At 47.8% G+C, this 16,561-nt stretch overlaps 1 protein-coding gene across 1 annotated transcript; it reads left to right on the forward strand.

Moving 5' to 3' along the window:
• The first annotated feature begins 487 nt into the window (after positions 1 to 487).
• On the forward strand, positions 488 to 14,994 carry LOC100018947 (SEC14-like protein 3). The gene is made up of 12 exons (XM_001365371.3): positions 488 to 606; positions 2,561 to 2,636; positions 4,340 to 4,383; positions 4,511 to 4,570; positions 5,628 to 5,816; positions 6,573 to 6,668; positions 8,271 to 8,331; positions 9,496 to 9,579; positions 11,942 to 12,048; positions 12,135 to 12,274; positions 12,365 to 12,534; positions 13,021 to 14,994. The coding sequence occupies exons 1-12, from the start codon at positions 553 to 555 to the stop codon at positions 13,140 to 13,142; spliced, it is 1,203 nt and encodes a 400-aa protein (XP_001365408.1). The 5' UTR covers positions 488 to 552; the 3' UTR covers positions 13,143 to 14,994.
• The last annotated feature ends 1,567 nt before the right edge of the window (positions 14,995 to 16,561 follow it).

The raw sequence follows: 16,561 nt of genomic DNA on the forward strand, positions 1-16,561 counted from the left end.
GGCAAGAAGGACAGTTACAAAGATCCCTGCCACCTAGGCAAGGTTATTTCCCAAAAAAAAACTGGCCAGGCCACTTTAGAGCCAGCCTCGGCGCCCAACGTGTATCTTTTCCATGGTATTGTTCAGTAAATCTCCTTTTGTTCAATGGTACAGTATCTAATTTCACTCCAACCCTGAATCTAAATGGTCCCAACGCCCCTATGTCAGACCCAGTTTCCCTTTTCCCAAAGCCACATTCCATCCTGGAGATGAGCATCCTCAGCCTGGCACGGTCCAGCTGGGGTCCAGCCTTGGACTGGGTCTTCCTGCCTCTGGGTTGTTTGACGGCCGGGCCGAAGGGGAGTGGTAGAGAGTCTCGGGGGAGAGGGAGGATGAGCCTCACTTAATCTCAATTATGTAAGATGCACCGGAGGCTCTGGGCCAAGGAGGGGGCCGGGCTTGGAGGCTGGCCCAGAAGTGCCTGGCAAAAAGCACAGCTGCCCTTGCTTGGCCCAAGTCGGGCACCGGGATCCTCCTGGAAGGCATAGGAGAAAAGAGAGGCCGATCGACACCATGAGTGGGCGAGTTGGGGATCTGAGCCCCAAACAGGCAGAGGCTCTGGCCAAGGTGAGAGAGACCCTTCTCCCCACGCAGGGGCCCTGCTCACTGCCCTAAAACAGCCCCCTGAGAAGGGTGACAGGAGACCCCAGCTCACACAACGGGGGGTCAGGGGCCAGGAGAGTCCTCCAGGCCTGTGAAGAGTTACTAAAGCTCTGTAGCCTTAGACAGGTCATTTCCCCACTAAGACCTCTATTTTCTCATCTATAAAATGGGGCTAATAATTCCTCCTTCGCCACAAAGATCACCTCCTGAAGGGATTCTCAACACGATTTGCTAACCCCCAAGGGATCCCAAGATCAGTTTCATAGAGGGGGACCAATGACACCTTCGCTGTCACTGGCCTATGACAGAAATTGCAAATGGCTCTCATTGGTGAAAGCAGGCCACCAACATGACTGTAAAGAGGTCTGTCCATGGTCAATCAGTCAGTCAGTCTGTTTACTAAGCACTAACTACGTTCTGGCTAGTCTGGCAGATGGCGAAGTGACAGAGAGAGGCAAAAGGCAGGCCCTGCCCTCGAGGAGCTCCCGGTCTGGTGGACGAGCTCTAGGCAGCACACCCAGGGGAGGCACCAGCATTAAGAGAGGTTGGGGAAGGCTTCCTTGCAGGAAGAAGAGCCTCCCGTCTAGCCTGACTGCCTCCCTTTACCCTGGCAACCCCTGCCTCCAACGGCTTTCATCCTCTTTCAGAGAGGCAAGATTTGAACTCAAGTTTCCCTAACTCCAGGCCTGGCATTTTATCTACTGACCCATCAAGCTCCCCCCAAATAACTTACTTAGGAAGTGTCAGAGGCAGGCTTCAATTCTATGCCTTCCTGATGTCCAACACTCCTTTTGGATAGCCCTTTTTTTGAGCAGGGACCCTCATATATGCATATTTACTTATTCACAAATCATATTTGAGTAATAATAATTAGCAACATTATAACAGCTAACAAAAAAATTGAAATAAAACAAAAACGAGGTAAGGACAAAATCAGATTTGGGACATTTTTTCTTTATGAATCGTACCCGAAATCTTTTTGTTCTCCCTGAAATATTATCATTGGCTCTGATCATTGTAACTGCAATAACATCATTGAATATGCCCTCCTTGGGGCAGCTGTGTAGTTCAGTGGATGGAGAGCCAGGCCTAGAGATGGGAGGTCCTGGGTTCAAATTTGACCTCAGCCAGGAAGGAAGGAAGGAAGGAAGGAAGGAAGGAGAAAGAAAGAAGAAAATAGAGAAAGAAAGGAAAGAAGAGAAAGAAGACAGAGTGAGGAAGAGGGAGAGAAAAAATAAAGAAGGAAAAAGAAAGAAAAGAGAGGAATAAAGAGAGAAATAAAGAAAGAAGAAGAAAGAGCAAGGAAGAGAGAGAGAGAAAGAGCAGGCAAGAAAGAAGGAAATAAGAAAGAAAAAGCAAAAGAAAGAAGAAAGCAAGGAAGAGAAAGAAAGAAAGAAAAGAGAAAGAGAGAGGAGAGAGAGGGAAGGAAGGAAGGAAAAATCAAAAGAAAGAAAAAGAAAAGAAGAAGGAGGGGGGAGGGAGGAAAGTAAGAAAGAAAACACAAATTGGCTGGGGGTCAGGGCACGGGTGAGGGGAGACGGTAATGCCTTCCACCAGCAGACAGAGACTTCAAACCTGTCTCCTCCCAGGGCTTATCCTGGCACTTCTCAAGACCCCTCAGCTTCTGCCTTTGCGGGCTGCAGCCCAAAAGCCAGCTCAGAGACTCAGCCAGAAAGACGCAGAGCCCCAAGCCCGGCTCTCGCGACTGTCACGTCCCTGGAGCACCAGACGCCCTCAGCCCGCAGAGACCAGCTTATGGGACTCTGCACGCCTTCCAGCCCATGGACGTGCCATTGGCTAGGGGGGACGAGACAGCCACCGACTGCGGGCTCCCACGCCTCAGGACTCGACGTAACCAGAGCCAGGGGTGGCCAGGCTCAGTGGGAAAACGGCCTGACGCAGCTCTCTCTCTCCACAGTTCCGGGACAACATCCAGGACATACTGCCCAACGTGCCCAACCCTGACGACTATTTTTGCCTTCGCTGGCTCCGAGGTGAGGAGGAAAGTTAAGGGAGGAGCAGGAGCAGGAAACGTCCACCAGAGGGTGCTGCGGTGTGACGTTGGCACCCCGGAGCTCCCGCGTCTCGCCCTTCTCGGAGTCATCTTACTGATGAAAAGGATGGCACTCATGTGGGTGGGGAGGACGAAGAAAGGGGTGGAGGCAGAGAGGCCGGGGGGATGGGGGGGCTGCAGTCATTATAAACGATGATGGTCCTTCTCTAATCACTCCGGACATGTCCGTAGACCTCGGAGACCATCACACCCCGCGCTCTCTTTTTAGAGATGGAAGGAGAAATGGAGACCCCTAGAGAGGAAGTGACTTGCCTCTGATCTAGGCGGAACTCTTTCATTGTGTGCTTTGCCTCTAGGACTTCGGTGTTCTCCCTCTTTCCATAGAGTTCTCGGGACAAGGCATGAAGAAAGGCATCCACGCTCTAGGTCCCCATCCCCTTCACACAAACATCTAGGGAATGGGGGAGAGACGATGGTCCCCCTTTCATCAGGGTGACCTGGAAAGAAGCCTTTGACCCAGAGTACGAGGATCTGAGTTCTAGTTCTGGTTCAAGCCTTTACTAAGCTGTCAGACCATGGGCAAATCACTCTTCCTGTATCTGGACCTGGAGACTTGGGTTTGAATCCCAGAAGGGACATGTTCATCCAAGGAGACCTTGGACAAGTCACAATCTCCCTGAACTTCATGTTTCTTCGTGTATAAAATATAAGAGAATTAGGTCTAGAAGGCCTGTGAGAGTCCTTCCAGTACCAGATCTAGGACTCTAGGGCCACCTTTGCTAAAATGCCCTTCTACTTCTCAGTCCTATGAATCTCAATTTCAGCACCTGTAAAATGGGGGCAAGAACTCTTGTTATCTAGTCATAAAAGTCATGTCTGACTCTTTGTGACCCCATTTGGGGTTTTCTTGGCAGAGATACTGGAGTGGCTGGCCGTTTCCTTCTCTGGCTCACTTTACAGATGAGGAAACTGAGGCCAACAGGGTGAAGTGACTTGCCCAGGATCACCCAAGTAGGAAGTGTCTGAGGCCAGATTTGAACTCTGAAAGATGAAGCTTCCTCATTCCAAGCCCAGCGCTGTGTGTACTATGGCACCCTGTAGCGGCAAGACTTCTAGCAGCAAGCTCATTCACAAGGTGGCTGGTGAAGAACAAATCTATATAAATCATGTCGAGGAACAGTTTAGAGTAGCAGAAATTCCAGTGCTGGAACTGGAGTCAAGAAACACCTGGATTCAAATCCCAACTGTGTGACTCTGGGCAAGTCATTGCACTTCTCTGAAACTGTAAACGAGGAATAAGCTTCTTGCCCTCCCATTTCAGAGTTGTGAGGAAAGGGATTTCACACCCTTAAATGGTCTCAAAACCTAAACTATAATGGCCCAAATGCTGTGTAAACTGTGAGATGTACCATGATGTTGCTGTCTTTTAGGACAGGGACGTGGGAATGGGGGACCCAGGATTTCATTAGCATAGGGAATCTCCTGGTGAAGATATTTCCTTTATCAGGCCCTTCTCTGCACCTTGTAGTCTTAAAGGCTTATCTGAGAGCCCTCAGAGGTTGGACTTGAACTCGGGTCTCCCAGCCTGGGGCTGGCTTTCTACCCACTGCACCCCACTGTGTGTCACCTCCTATGAAGACCATTCTTTCCATAAACGTGCTTGTCTTTGTATGTCTCCTCTAGCTCGGAACTTTGACTTGCAGAAGTCAGAAGCCATGGTGCGCAAGGTGAGTCTCCCCCTCCACCAATGGGCCCTTGGCCAGTTCTAAACTGAGCTCGCCACTTCTCCTGGTTCTTGGGATCTTCTCTAAGCCTGGCCCAGCCTCATCAACACTGCCTGTTGTCTCTGTGTAGTATATGGAATTCCGGAAGAACATGGACATCGATCACATCCTTGACTGGAAACCCCCTGAGGTGAGGCTCAAGCGATACTACCCTAGCAGCCCTCAAATCCCAGAGTGCCTGGGGAAGGGAAGGAGAGGGCAGGATTGATTCATGCCCTCACCTGGTCACTCAACAATGTTAGGCAATGATCCAGGACAATTCTGAGGGACTTATGAGAAAGAAGCTATTCACATCCAGAGAAAGAACCGTGGGAACGGAAACACAGAAGAAAAACAACTGCTTGATAACATGGGTTAATGGGGATATGATTGGGGATGTAAACTAAGCAATCACTGTAGTGCAATTATCAATAATATAGAAATAGATCTTGATCAATGACACCTGTAAAACCCAGTGGAATTGCGTGTTGGCTGGGGGGGGGGGAGAATGGGGGAGGAGGGGAAGGAAAGAGCATAAATCATGGAACCATGGGAAATATTCTTAATTAATTAATAAAATAAAATTTTCCAATTAAAAAATATTTGTTAGGCAAACACTTGGAGGCTATATTGGAAAAAAGAATAATGAAGTCAAAAGCATGATGGCCTCACAGACAGTAGTCTTGGATTCGAATTTTAGCACCATTCCCATAGGCAAGATTCTCCTTCTCTCGAAGCCTATCTCTTCATCTATGGAACAGGGATGGTGATGCTGGCACTAGCTAGGTAACCCTTCTGGGCCCTATAGAGGACTAGAGACAGGGGAGCTGTGTGTGTGACTGAATGGTGCACCCTATATCCTTAGGGAGAATGCCCACGTGAAGAATAACACAGCCATCAAAGCACCCCCTGATGCCCAATCCACGCAACATGCCAGGGTCTGCTCTGCACAGTCAGGAAGGACATTAAGAGGTCATTGAAGCCATTTTACAGAGGAGGAAACTGAGGCCAAGAGAAGCCTCATAGATTTGGAGTCAGAAGGGACCTTGGAGATCAATTCCCAGTCCCTCAGTTTACAGAAGGGAAAATTAAAGCCCAGAGAGGGGACGTGGTTTGGTCAGGGTCACACAGCAAAGCCGAGGTCAGAACTCAGGTGCATCACATCTGATCTGGGGCTCCTGCCCTGCCCTGTGTCTGTCTCTGCCCAGGTGATCCAGCAGTACATGCCGGGAGGCCTCTGTGGCTACGACCGAGACGGCTGCCCCATTTGGTATGACATCGTTGGCCCCCTTGACCCCAAGGGGATCCTCTTCTCTGTGACCAAGCAGGACTTCCTCAAGGCCAAGATGCGGGACTGCGAGCGCATCATGCGTGAATGTGACCTGCAGACAGAAAAGGTGAGGGCGGGACCTGGGAGTGGGAAAGAGAATGGGAGAGCTCAGCTGCCTGGTCCCAGGTGTGACGGCTGAGGCAGGGGCTCCCAGTGGCTAGAGCCCTGGAGGAGGGCTAGGAAGACCTGTGTCATGGGCTCAGCCCTTCAAGTCGGGGTCTGTGTAACCCTCAAGCAGCAGCAAAGACCTTCCTCAGTCTCTGTCTCTGTCTCTGTCTCTCTCTCTTTCTCTGTCTCTGTTCCTGTCTCTCTCTCTGTCTGTCTCTGTCTCTGTCTCTCTCTCTGTCTGTCTCTGTCTCTTTTCCTGTCTCTCTCTCTCTCTGTCTCTGTCTCTGTCTCTGTCCCTGTCTCTCTCTCTCTCTCTGTCTCTGTCCCTGTCTCTGTCTCTCTCTCTTTCTCTGTCTCTGTTCCTGTCTCTCTCTCTGTCTCTGTCTCTGTTCCTGTCTCTCTCTCTGTCTCTGTCTCTCTCTCTGTCTCTGTTCCTGTCTCTGTCTCTCTCTCTGTCTGTCTCTGTTCCTGTCTCTCTCTGTCTGTCTCTGTCTCTGTCCCTGTCTCTCTGTCTGTCTCTGTCTCTGTCCCTGTCTCTCTCTCTTTCTCTGTCTCTGTCCCTGTCTCTCTCTCTGTCTCTTCACACACACACACTTATTTCTTTATCCACAAAATGAGGGGAATTGGACAAAAAATGGATTCTAGAATTCCTCCAGGCCCCGACATTCCATGTTCTAAGGGCCCTCCCAACGGTTCCCCCCTTCTCTCCCTGTAGCTTGGGAAGAAGATTGAGACCATCGTGATGATCTTTGACTGTGAGGGGCTGGGGCTCAAGCACTTCTGGAAGCCTTTGGTGGAGACCTACCAGGAGGTAAGTGGGATGGCCCAGGTGGCTCAAGGGGTCTCACTGAGTCACCAGCAGGACCCATCCACTATGGGGTCCCTTCTTGGGATCTACATCCTGCAGAAAACAGAGTTTGATCTAAGGGAGAGCTAGCTGGGTTAGGTCGGAAAGCCGCACTTGAAGCAAGAGCCTGGGTTCAAATCCCATCTCTGACACCTCCTCCCTGTGTGACTTTGAAGAATTTGCTTCACCTCTCCAAGTTCTGGTGTTCCTATCTATAAAATGGGATTCAGAGAATGGGTCGAGGGATATCCTCTGAGCCAAGGAGACGTGGGCTCCTGATCCACCTGGCAGCAAGACCCTGAACAAATCATTTCACTTGTCCGTGTGCCAAACAATTTTCCAAGATGTTCAGCTATGGAGGGAGTCTGACCTGGGATCAGATTTAGAATTGAAAAGCATCTAAGAGGTCTTGGAGTACAAATCTACCCTTATTTGCATTTGAAGAAACTGAGGCACACTGAGGTTTATTGAGTTGCCCACAGTCACACCGTATCTGAGGTGAGACCTGAACCAAGGACCTCTGGAGTCCCAGCCCAGTGCTCTATCCATTCCATCATGGTGCTGACTTGTCTTCCAGTGAAATCACAGGACCAATCCTTATCCTCCTCCCTAAAATGAGACTGAAAGTGTCCCCATGCATGGAAAATCGGCCTTGGAGTCAGGAAGAACTGGCAAAAGTCATCCCTAGCGTCTAATTATCATTTCACTAACCCACCCCAACCCTCAGCACACTGTGGGGAAAATTGCACAGAAAGGGCTTGGAATGTTGGAGTGAGCATTGATCCACAATGAAGGCAGTTGGAGGGGGGAGGGGAGACTTGGAGAGTGACAGTTGCTCTCGAGTGGCCCATTTGTGCCTCTCCTCCCTTTCACCATGGTATAATATCTGTAAGAAGATTTTTTTTCCCATACAACACATACTCGGTCACAGGTTGTGATGGGAAATTTGCTATGTAAGGCAGCTTAAAGGAGGTGCCATAGTTACAGAACCTTAGATCCAGAGTTGGAAAGACCCGAGTTAAAATCTTGCCTCAGATACTTACCAGCTATGTGACCCTGGGCAAATTATTTAATTGCTATCTACCTCAGTTTCCTCATCTATAAAATGGGAATGATAACAACAGCACCAACATCCCAGGGTTGTTGGGATGATCCAATGAGATAATACTTGTAAAGTGCTTAGCACAGTGCCTGGCACATAGTAGGTGCTATATAATTGTTAGCTATTAGCACAGCAGGAGCAGAATTTGAATTCGGGTCCTCTGCTTCTAAATCTAGCATTCCTTTCCTTGCCTGTGTCTCTCAAAGCTGAGAGCTTTCATCCATGCAGCCCAGGATGGAGAGGGTTTTGAAAGAGGGGTCCCCTTGGCTTGTATCCAGAGAGGGTGGTTATGAGGACAGAGAAGCCCCCAGAAGATGGAAGGACTTGCCCCCCAAGATGGCCCAATCCTGGCTCCCTGGAACTTCTGGGCTGGGAGGGATGGAGTAAAGGGGGCAAAATGGGAATAGGAACCCAGGGAAGAGACCTCTACGGGCTCTAACTGGACACCTACCTTGACTCCACAGTTTTTCAGTCTTCTGGAAGAAAACTACCCCGAGAGGCTTAAGTTCATGCTCATTATAAAAGGTAAGCCTGGGAGAATTCCCCAAAATGAACCCTTCCAATTCTCAGATTCTGTTATTCTGTAATCCATTTCAATAAAGCACCCACTCTGTGCCAGATATTGTGTGAGGCATTGGGGAAACTGACAAAGATGAATGGTTTCTGCCTTTGCGGGATTTGCAGTTTCTTGAGGGAAACATCCATACCTAAGAACAGGTACAAAATGCAAACAAGGTAATTCCAGTAGGGGAGGGACCAGGAACTGGAGGGACCAGGAAAAGCCTTGGGGGTTGTGAGGTATTAGAGAAAGGAAAGGTCACCCTGGTGCCTTAGGGAGGGCTTCATGGAGGAGATGGTACCTGAATTAGGCCTTAAAAGAAGGGAAGTATATCAACAGATGGAGATATGGGAAGAGTTCCTTATAGAATGGACTGGACAAAGGTCCAGGGTAGCAGAGATCGGGACCAGAACCACAGCAACAAGAGGAGTCCAGTTTGGCTGGAGTGTAGGATACATGAAGAAGACTAGTATGGCATCATCATCATCATAGTAGAAATAGCATTTAATTAATGCTTAAAAGTTTGCAAAGAGCTTTTCAAATATTATTTCATTTTATCCTCACAATAACTCTAAGATATAATCAGGTGCTATTAATATTTTACATATGAGGAAACTGAGACAGGCAGTGATTTAAGTGACTTGCCCAGGATTGCACAGCTAGCAGGTGTCAGAGGTGATATATGAATCCATGCTTTTCTGACTCCAAATCCAGTGCTTGCTACACCAAGTTAGTCTGCTGAAGGATCAGTACTCCTCTCTTTAGCACTATCCTGTATCTTTCTCCTACTGTTTTCCATATATTAGTTCTATCTCACAAAACCAGACTGTCAGCTCCTGGAGGACAAACACTGTGCCATTTTCCCTCCAATCCCCACAACACCTAGCTTAGGATTGGTCTTTGTAAAGACTATTATTCCTCTACCAAACTATCATTTCCATGAGTGCAGGGATAGTGTCTTATGCAAACTTTACATTTCACCCAGGACTCTGTGCACAATTGGCTTTTAATTACTATTGATTGATTAGTGATATCCAGGCTTGCTATTGCCTCTCCAGAATAGAGTAGCTTTTTTTCCAGGCTGTAATTGCAGAACTTCTCACCTAGTCTCTCCACATTTCTCTTTCCAGCTACCAAACTGTTCCCTGTGGGCTACAATCTCATGAAACCCTTTCTGAGTGAAGATACTCGCAGAAAGATTGTTGTACTGGGAAGTGAGTAACTGCCTTCCACTAGTTTGGATCCTCCTTCTCCCCGTCTTCTTCTTCCTCTTCCTCCTTCTCTTTTTCTTCCTCCTCAATCTCCTCCTCATTTTTCTCTTCCTCCTCTTCCTTGTTCTTCTCTTCATTCTTCCGCCTCTTCATTCTCCTCCTTCTCCTTCTCTTCCTCTTGTTCTTCCTCCTTATTATTGTCCTCCTTCTCCTCCCCTTGTTCTTCCTCCTTCTTATTCTCTTCCTTCTCCTCTTCCTCCTCCAAGTCCTGGAACAATAGGCCTGCCCAAGAACTGGACTAACTTATCCTCCAAGTTTTGGGCAACCTGAGGAGCAAGTCTCCACCATCCCAGGGCCGTTGGAAGCCACAAATCAAGTTGGAGATGCTGAATGCCCTCCATCTGATCGGGTGCAGTCAACCTGTGACGATACCCTACAACATGTAGTGACACCAAAGAGAGAGGCAACAGAGTGTGATGGAGTCACCCAACTTGCTGGGTGGTGGGATCCTGCAGAGAAGCACAGCAAAGCATCCTGAAGCCAAAGAGGTGGCTGATCCAGCATCCTAGAATCCCAGAATGTCGAGGTACCCCAGAAGTCATTGAGTCCAAACCATCCAGAGAGAAGAATCCCTTCCAGTGGTGTTCCAGCATTTGTTTGAAGATGCCTAGTGAAGAGACTATAACCCAAGGAAGCCATCATCCAGGGGCCAACCCTGGATAGCTCTTCTTGTTATGAAATTTGTCTTGACATCAGGCCTAAATTTCCCCAGGGCAACTTCCGCCCATGGCTCTTCATTCTATCTTCTGGGACCAAGCAGAACCAGGTTCATCCCTCCATCACATGACAACCCTTCACAGACCTGAAGTTACCTCTTGTCCAAGCCAAGCATTGCCAGTTTCTTCAACCCATCCTCATATGCCATGGACACAAGGCCCTTCCCCTTCCTGATTGTCCTCCTTTGGATCCTTTGAATTTTGGCACCTGGAATCGAATCCAGCCCTCCAAGTTGGTTGTGCCCAGAAACACCATCCCTTTGCTAGTCCTAGATCCTGAACCTCTCTTCGTGTAGCCCAAGATGTCATTAGCTTTTGTGCTGCTCTACTGCATGAGTAACTCATAGGGAGCTTTGTGGTCCACAGACACCTCCAGACGTTTTTCTTGCCATTCCTCTCCCATCCTGTTTTTACGAAGGTGATTTTTGGAACCTCCTATATCTCTATTCTAATTTCACTTTAGTGGCCAGAGTAGTCACAAAGCCACTTGATAGAGTGTAGTTAATAATTTGAAAAAGGATAAAGTTAATCCTTTAAGCCTAATGGACAAAGTACAGTGAACCTGGGGCAGTTAGGTGGTGCCACCTGGCACAGGGCACTGGGCATGGAATCAGGAAGACTCGCCTTCATGGGTTCAAATATGACCTCAGATACTTACCAGCTATGTGACCCTGGGCAAATCACTTCATTCTGTTTGCCTCCATTTCTTCAACTTTACAATGAGCTGGAGAAGGAAATGGCAAACCACTCCAGGCTCTTTGCCAAAAAAAAAACAAACAACAAAACCCAAATGGAATCAGGAAGAATCAGACTTGACTGAAAACAACTGAATAATAGCAACAAAACAGTGAACTTAGAGAGATGGTCAAGTCTTCTTTCCTTCTGTCTGTCTCTGCCCTATTGTAACTGTCTGCATCTCTTCTGCCCTCTCCTCTAGTAGCCTGACCTGGTTTAATATGGTTGCTAGGCAGCTACACAATGTATCTGGGCTCAAACACCCTCCTACTGCTTCCAAAAACAAACTGGGCTAAGGATGAAGGGGAAGAGGAGAAAATATTCACAGAATCTCAGGATCCAGACCTCAGAGAGTCTCTCATTCCAAAGAGGCTAAGTAATGTGCAGTTGATCACACAGCTGCTAAGTGATCAAGCCACTCATTGACGGATGATTAAAAAAATGTGAGGGAATAACGTGGCTGCTCCTGGCTGTGGCATCTGCTTGTAAACATATCACAGAATCCTCCATGCCTCAGTTTCTTCCTTCAACCATTACATAAATTGCTAGGAGGGAAATGCCATAGAAATGCCATAGTGATGACAACTTCTGCAGACAGCCTGATCCTTCTCTGGTAAGTGCTGCCATGGAGGAGTGAGTGACAGATATAGTGCAGAGTATAGAAAACTACCTGTGGGTGGTGACCTTTCCAGCTGACAGGGGGGCAGTTAGCCTAAGGAGCAATCAAACCAGAGAACAGCCCAACTCAACAGAGGGTTGACCTGCAAAGCTAACAGAGAGCAGCCCTCAAAGTGTGAACAGCTTCTCCCTCGCTCCTGATAACCCCACTGTTCCTCTCCTCCTCCCCGCCACAGCCAACTGGAAAGAAGGTTTGCTGAAACTCATCAGCCCTGAGGAGCTGCCCGTACAATTTGGGGGATCACGGACAGACCCTGATGGGAACCCCAAGTGTGTGACCAAGGTATTCTCTGGGCCAAACAGAGAAGGGAGGGAAGAATGGAGGAGAGTGACCCCAATGTCCTTGCTCACCCTAGACTCTGCTTCCAGATCAACTATGGAGGCGAAGTTCCCAAATCCATGTACGTGCGGGACCAAGTAAAGACCCAATATGAACACTCAGTCCAAATCAGCAGGGGCTCTTCCCATCAGGTGGAGTACGAGATCCTCTTCCCTGGTTGTGTCCTCAGGTAAGGGGACCGCCTCCTTCAGCCCAAGGCTCCTGGCACACATCCACAGATTTGGGCAGAGCATAACTTGGCTCTTGGTTTCCTTAACAGGTGGCAGTTCATGTCTGATGGGGCAGATGTGGGCTTTGGAGTATTCCTAAAGACAAAGATGGGGGAACGACAGAGAGCTGGGGAGATGACAGAGGTGGTTACCAGCCAGAGATACAATGCACACATGGTCCCTGAGGATGGCAGCCTCACCTGCACTGAGCCTGGTGTCTGTAAGTCTGTTTTTCTACCTCCTTCCTCCACCTTCTCAAGATCTCTCTGTCTGTCTGTCTGTCTGTCTGTCTCTCTCTCTCTTGCTCCCCCTCTCTGTCTCCTCTCTGTCTCTATCTTCCCCTCTCTGGAACTTGCCTGCAGTCAGAAAACTAATAAGTGACATAAGAAGGACCAACTAAAAGCCCTACTCACTATATCTTTTTTGTGGGTATTGACACCTCCACACAGGCAGCCAAGTGCCAAGACAATGACCTGGGATCAGGCACTGTGGCCTCTCCCCATTGGTTCAGCTGCCAGGTGGGAATCAGTGTTAAATAACAGACTCGGGAAGAAGGAGGGCAATTCCCAAGGAGAAGAGAACAGAAGTAGGAGGAAATTGGCCCAACTGAGACCAATAAACAAAGTCAGGAGGAAAACCCAACTCTATGCTCAGGAGAATGTAACTGCCTTTGCCCACCCATCTGTCTCTCTGTCTATCCCCACAGATGTCCTGAGGTTTGACAATACCTACAGCTTTGTCCACACCAAGAAGGTCAGCTTCACTGTGGAGGTGCTGCTCCCAGATGAGGGAATGCAGAAATATGACAAGGAGTACACACCCGTCTAGCCATCACACCATAAAAGATTGGGGGGCAAAAGAGGGTCAGTCAAAGCAGGGGAAGTGAGTGGTGAGGAATAAATGACTCACAGTGTCCCCATATTCACTACACCCTATTATTCACCTCTATAAATTAACTATATTCTGTTGTGGGGGGAGGTACCTGTCAATTAATTCTACTCTCAATTACCTCTTTTGGTTGTAGTCACTAACCATGTAGGTCCATTGGATAGCCCTGTGAGTTTTCTATACTCTGTTATGGAGGGGGGGTCCATTAGTAAACTATGCTGTCAGTTTCCCCTGTAGACTCTCCTGGTTATCTCCAAAAGCTAATGACACATTGGGTGGTTCACTATATACTCTTGTCAATTATCTCTATAGACTTTCTCCCCTGGGTCTATAGGGTAACTTATACACTTTGATTTAGTTCTGGACATAGAATCAGTTTCTTTTCTGGAGTCTATCAATTAGTTTTATTGACTAATCATGAGTTTTTGGGCAGTTCTAGTGTTAATTATATTCAGTTTAGGGGGTGAGGTGGATTCTGGTAAGTGAACTGACAAGGTCAGTTCCCCTCAGTCAATTCCCCTTGGTTAATTTCCCTTGATTAATTCCCTTGTCAATTCCCCTTTGCCAGTTTCCCTTAGTCAATTCCCTTCTGTCAATTACCCTTTGACAATTTCCTTTAGTCAATTCCCCTCTGCCAGTTCCCTTCTATCAGTTTCCCTCCACTCATTTCCTTTGGTCAGTTCTCCTCTGCCAATTTTCCTTGGTCAAATCCCCTCTGGAATTTCCCCTTGATCAAGTCCCCTCAATCAGTTTTCTCAGTTCTCTTTAGGGGGTTAACAATACTGTTAGTTACCTTTGTTAGGTTAGCCTAACTTGGCAGCTTGGTTGGTTAACTACATCCTGTGGGATGCTTCCCTAGATGAATTGTGTACTGTCTAGTATATCAATCATCATTAAGCCCAAACTGTTGGTTATCTCTATGGGCTATCTATATTGTATCTAGTATCTCTATAAGTTATTAACACTATCTGCTATCTCTATATCTAAATTGCTTAGATTTAAATGGCTTCCCCTATCCTTAGGATACTGTCTCCTCTTCCCTGAGCTTTCTGTAGGAGAGGGGATGGGGTGGAGGAGAGAGTTAGTTTGTGATGAAGGCGAATGGTCATAAGAGCCCAACGGAAAATATGCTGGAAGGGCCTAGGATGAGACAGACCTTCCCCAAGATGCCTAAGCCTTTCCCAAAAGACATAGAAACAAAGCTTAGCACCCTAGCCTAGCACAAATTAAACTGATGAAATAATATTGAGAATTGTTTTTAGAGCAATGGGAAAAGAGATTTCTGAATAGCTCAACCTTAATTATCCCACCATCCCAACCCTTTCCATGCCAGTCCCCACCTCTACCCTTGGCATGGGACTCTGTAGAAAACATCAGATTCATAGACCATTAAAGCTGGTTGAAATTTTAGACTAGAACTAGGGGAAGTGGGTAGGACATGGAATGTCAGAGCTAGGAAGAGTCCTTTGAAAATAGATTTGGAGGTGCAGCCAGTACAACTCCCTTATTTTACAGAAGAGAAAACTGAGGCCAGAAGAGGGGAAGACCTTCTTAAGGTTCCAAAGCCCCCTTCTCTATAAACAAATAGTAAGCGTTAGCTGCATAAGTAAAGCAGTAGAAGGAAGATTAATGTTTGGCAGGATTTTGACAATAAAGTAAGGCAAGTGTGAGAGGGAAGGGGGTGGGAGAAGAGAGGAGGAGGGCAGAGAAGGGAAGAACCTTGAGCCCTGGGGATGGGGCTGAGGACGCCTGCCACCAGGGCTGTAGACCAATAAAGTACTCTGTGTGTGAAGATGCTGTGGACGTGTTCTTTCTGGGCCCCTCCCTGATTTCACACTTTCCATCTTCCTTTCCTGAGCTCTCACCCCAGGGCTCACAAGCAGAGCCATTTGGGAAATGTTGCTTTCCCCAGGTTCTGCAGGGAAGAAGGGCCCTGTGACTTCCCTTGGTACCCATTCCAAAAGGGGCTGGAGAGGGAGGAAGTGAGAGGAAGTGATAGATGGTTTCTTCCAACTATCCTTGGTCAAGAAGTCACAAAACTGTATTTAGAGCAGGAAGGGACCTCAGGGGCTGGCGAGCCAGCCCTCTCGTTATACAAAGGAGGCCCACAGAAGGGAAATGACTTATTTAAAGTTGAAATGATATCTTGGGGTCATAGATTTAGAGCCAGAAGGAGCCTCAGAGAATCTTTGGCCCAACCCTTCTGCTTTATAGATTAGAAACCTGAGGGCACAAAGGAGAAGTGAGGTGCCAAGGAAACATGAGTAAGTGGCAGGATTTGAATCAAGGTCCTTTGACTCCACATTCAGTGCTCCTAATATGACCCACACTACTTCCAAGTCATAGAATGTTATATCTAAGAGAAACTTGGTTGTACTGACTCAGACCCATTTCAGACAGGGAAACCAAGGCACAGGAAGAAGAATCTATTATAATGAATCTATCAGCTGATGTCAGTCTAGTGTTCCATATGGATCACTGCAGCTGAACCTTGCAACAAACCTGGGAAGCTGGCGCTGATCTTGTCCCCATTTTTAAGAAGAAATTGAGGTTCAAAGAAGCTAAGGAACGTCTCCAAGATCTGACAGCTGATGTGTCTGAGGCAGGATATGACCCTGCCTCACAGCCTGGCCCTCTTTCCCTATACCGTCTTCCAGTTGTCCTGCTTCCTGGACCTGGGACCTTTCTACAACACTCCATGGCTCCCACAGCCATTTAAATTTGTGTCCATTGTCCCAGTGGAATTGCACAAAAGGTCTGTGGGCTAAGATATAGCAGGTGGATTCATCTCAATTTTACACATGAGCAAACTGAGGCTCAAGGAAGGACAGTTTTACAGTTGAAGAAATTGAAGCTCTGAAAAGACAAGCAATTTACCCAGAGTCACCTAGATATTGGGTGTCAGAGGTGGGATTTGAATCCAGGTCTTCCCAACTTAAGTCTAATGCTCTAATCTCTGGTACAAAGAGGTAAGAGAGGGCAGGAATTGAAAGGCAGCTGGAAGTCTAGCAAGGATGGAATAGAGAAGAGAAGAAAGGGAGCACCGAGAGAAGGTGGGACACCAGACAGTGAAAGGGCTTGAAGGTCAGGTAGAACTTGTGTTGTATCTCAGAGCCAGGAGGAGCTATAGCAGCTTGTGAGCAGGGGAGGAACAGAGGCAAAGACGCCACAGGAAAGGAATTTGGCTGCTTGGTGGAAGATTGAGAGGAAATAGAACCAGGGAGACTAGGAAGGACTTGTTAGAGGGAGTCCAGTTAGAACCATGGACAGCTAGGTGGTGGAGTGAATAGAGTCAGGAGGACCTAGGTTCAAATCTGGTATCAGACACTTAATAGTTTTGTGACCCTGGACAAGTCACT

This window comes from Monodelphis domestica, chromosome 3, assembly GCF_027887165.1.
Source record: "Monodelphis domestica isolate mMonDom1 chromosome 3, mMonDom1.pri, whole genome shotgun sequence".
Taxonomy (NCBI): domain Eukaryota; kingdom Metazoa; phylum Chordata; class Mammalia; order Didelphimorphia; family Didelphidae; genus Monodelphis; species Monodelphis domestica.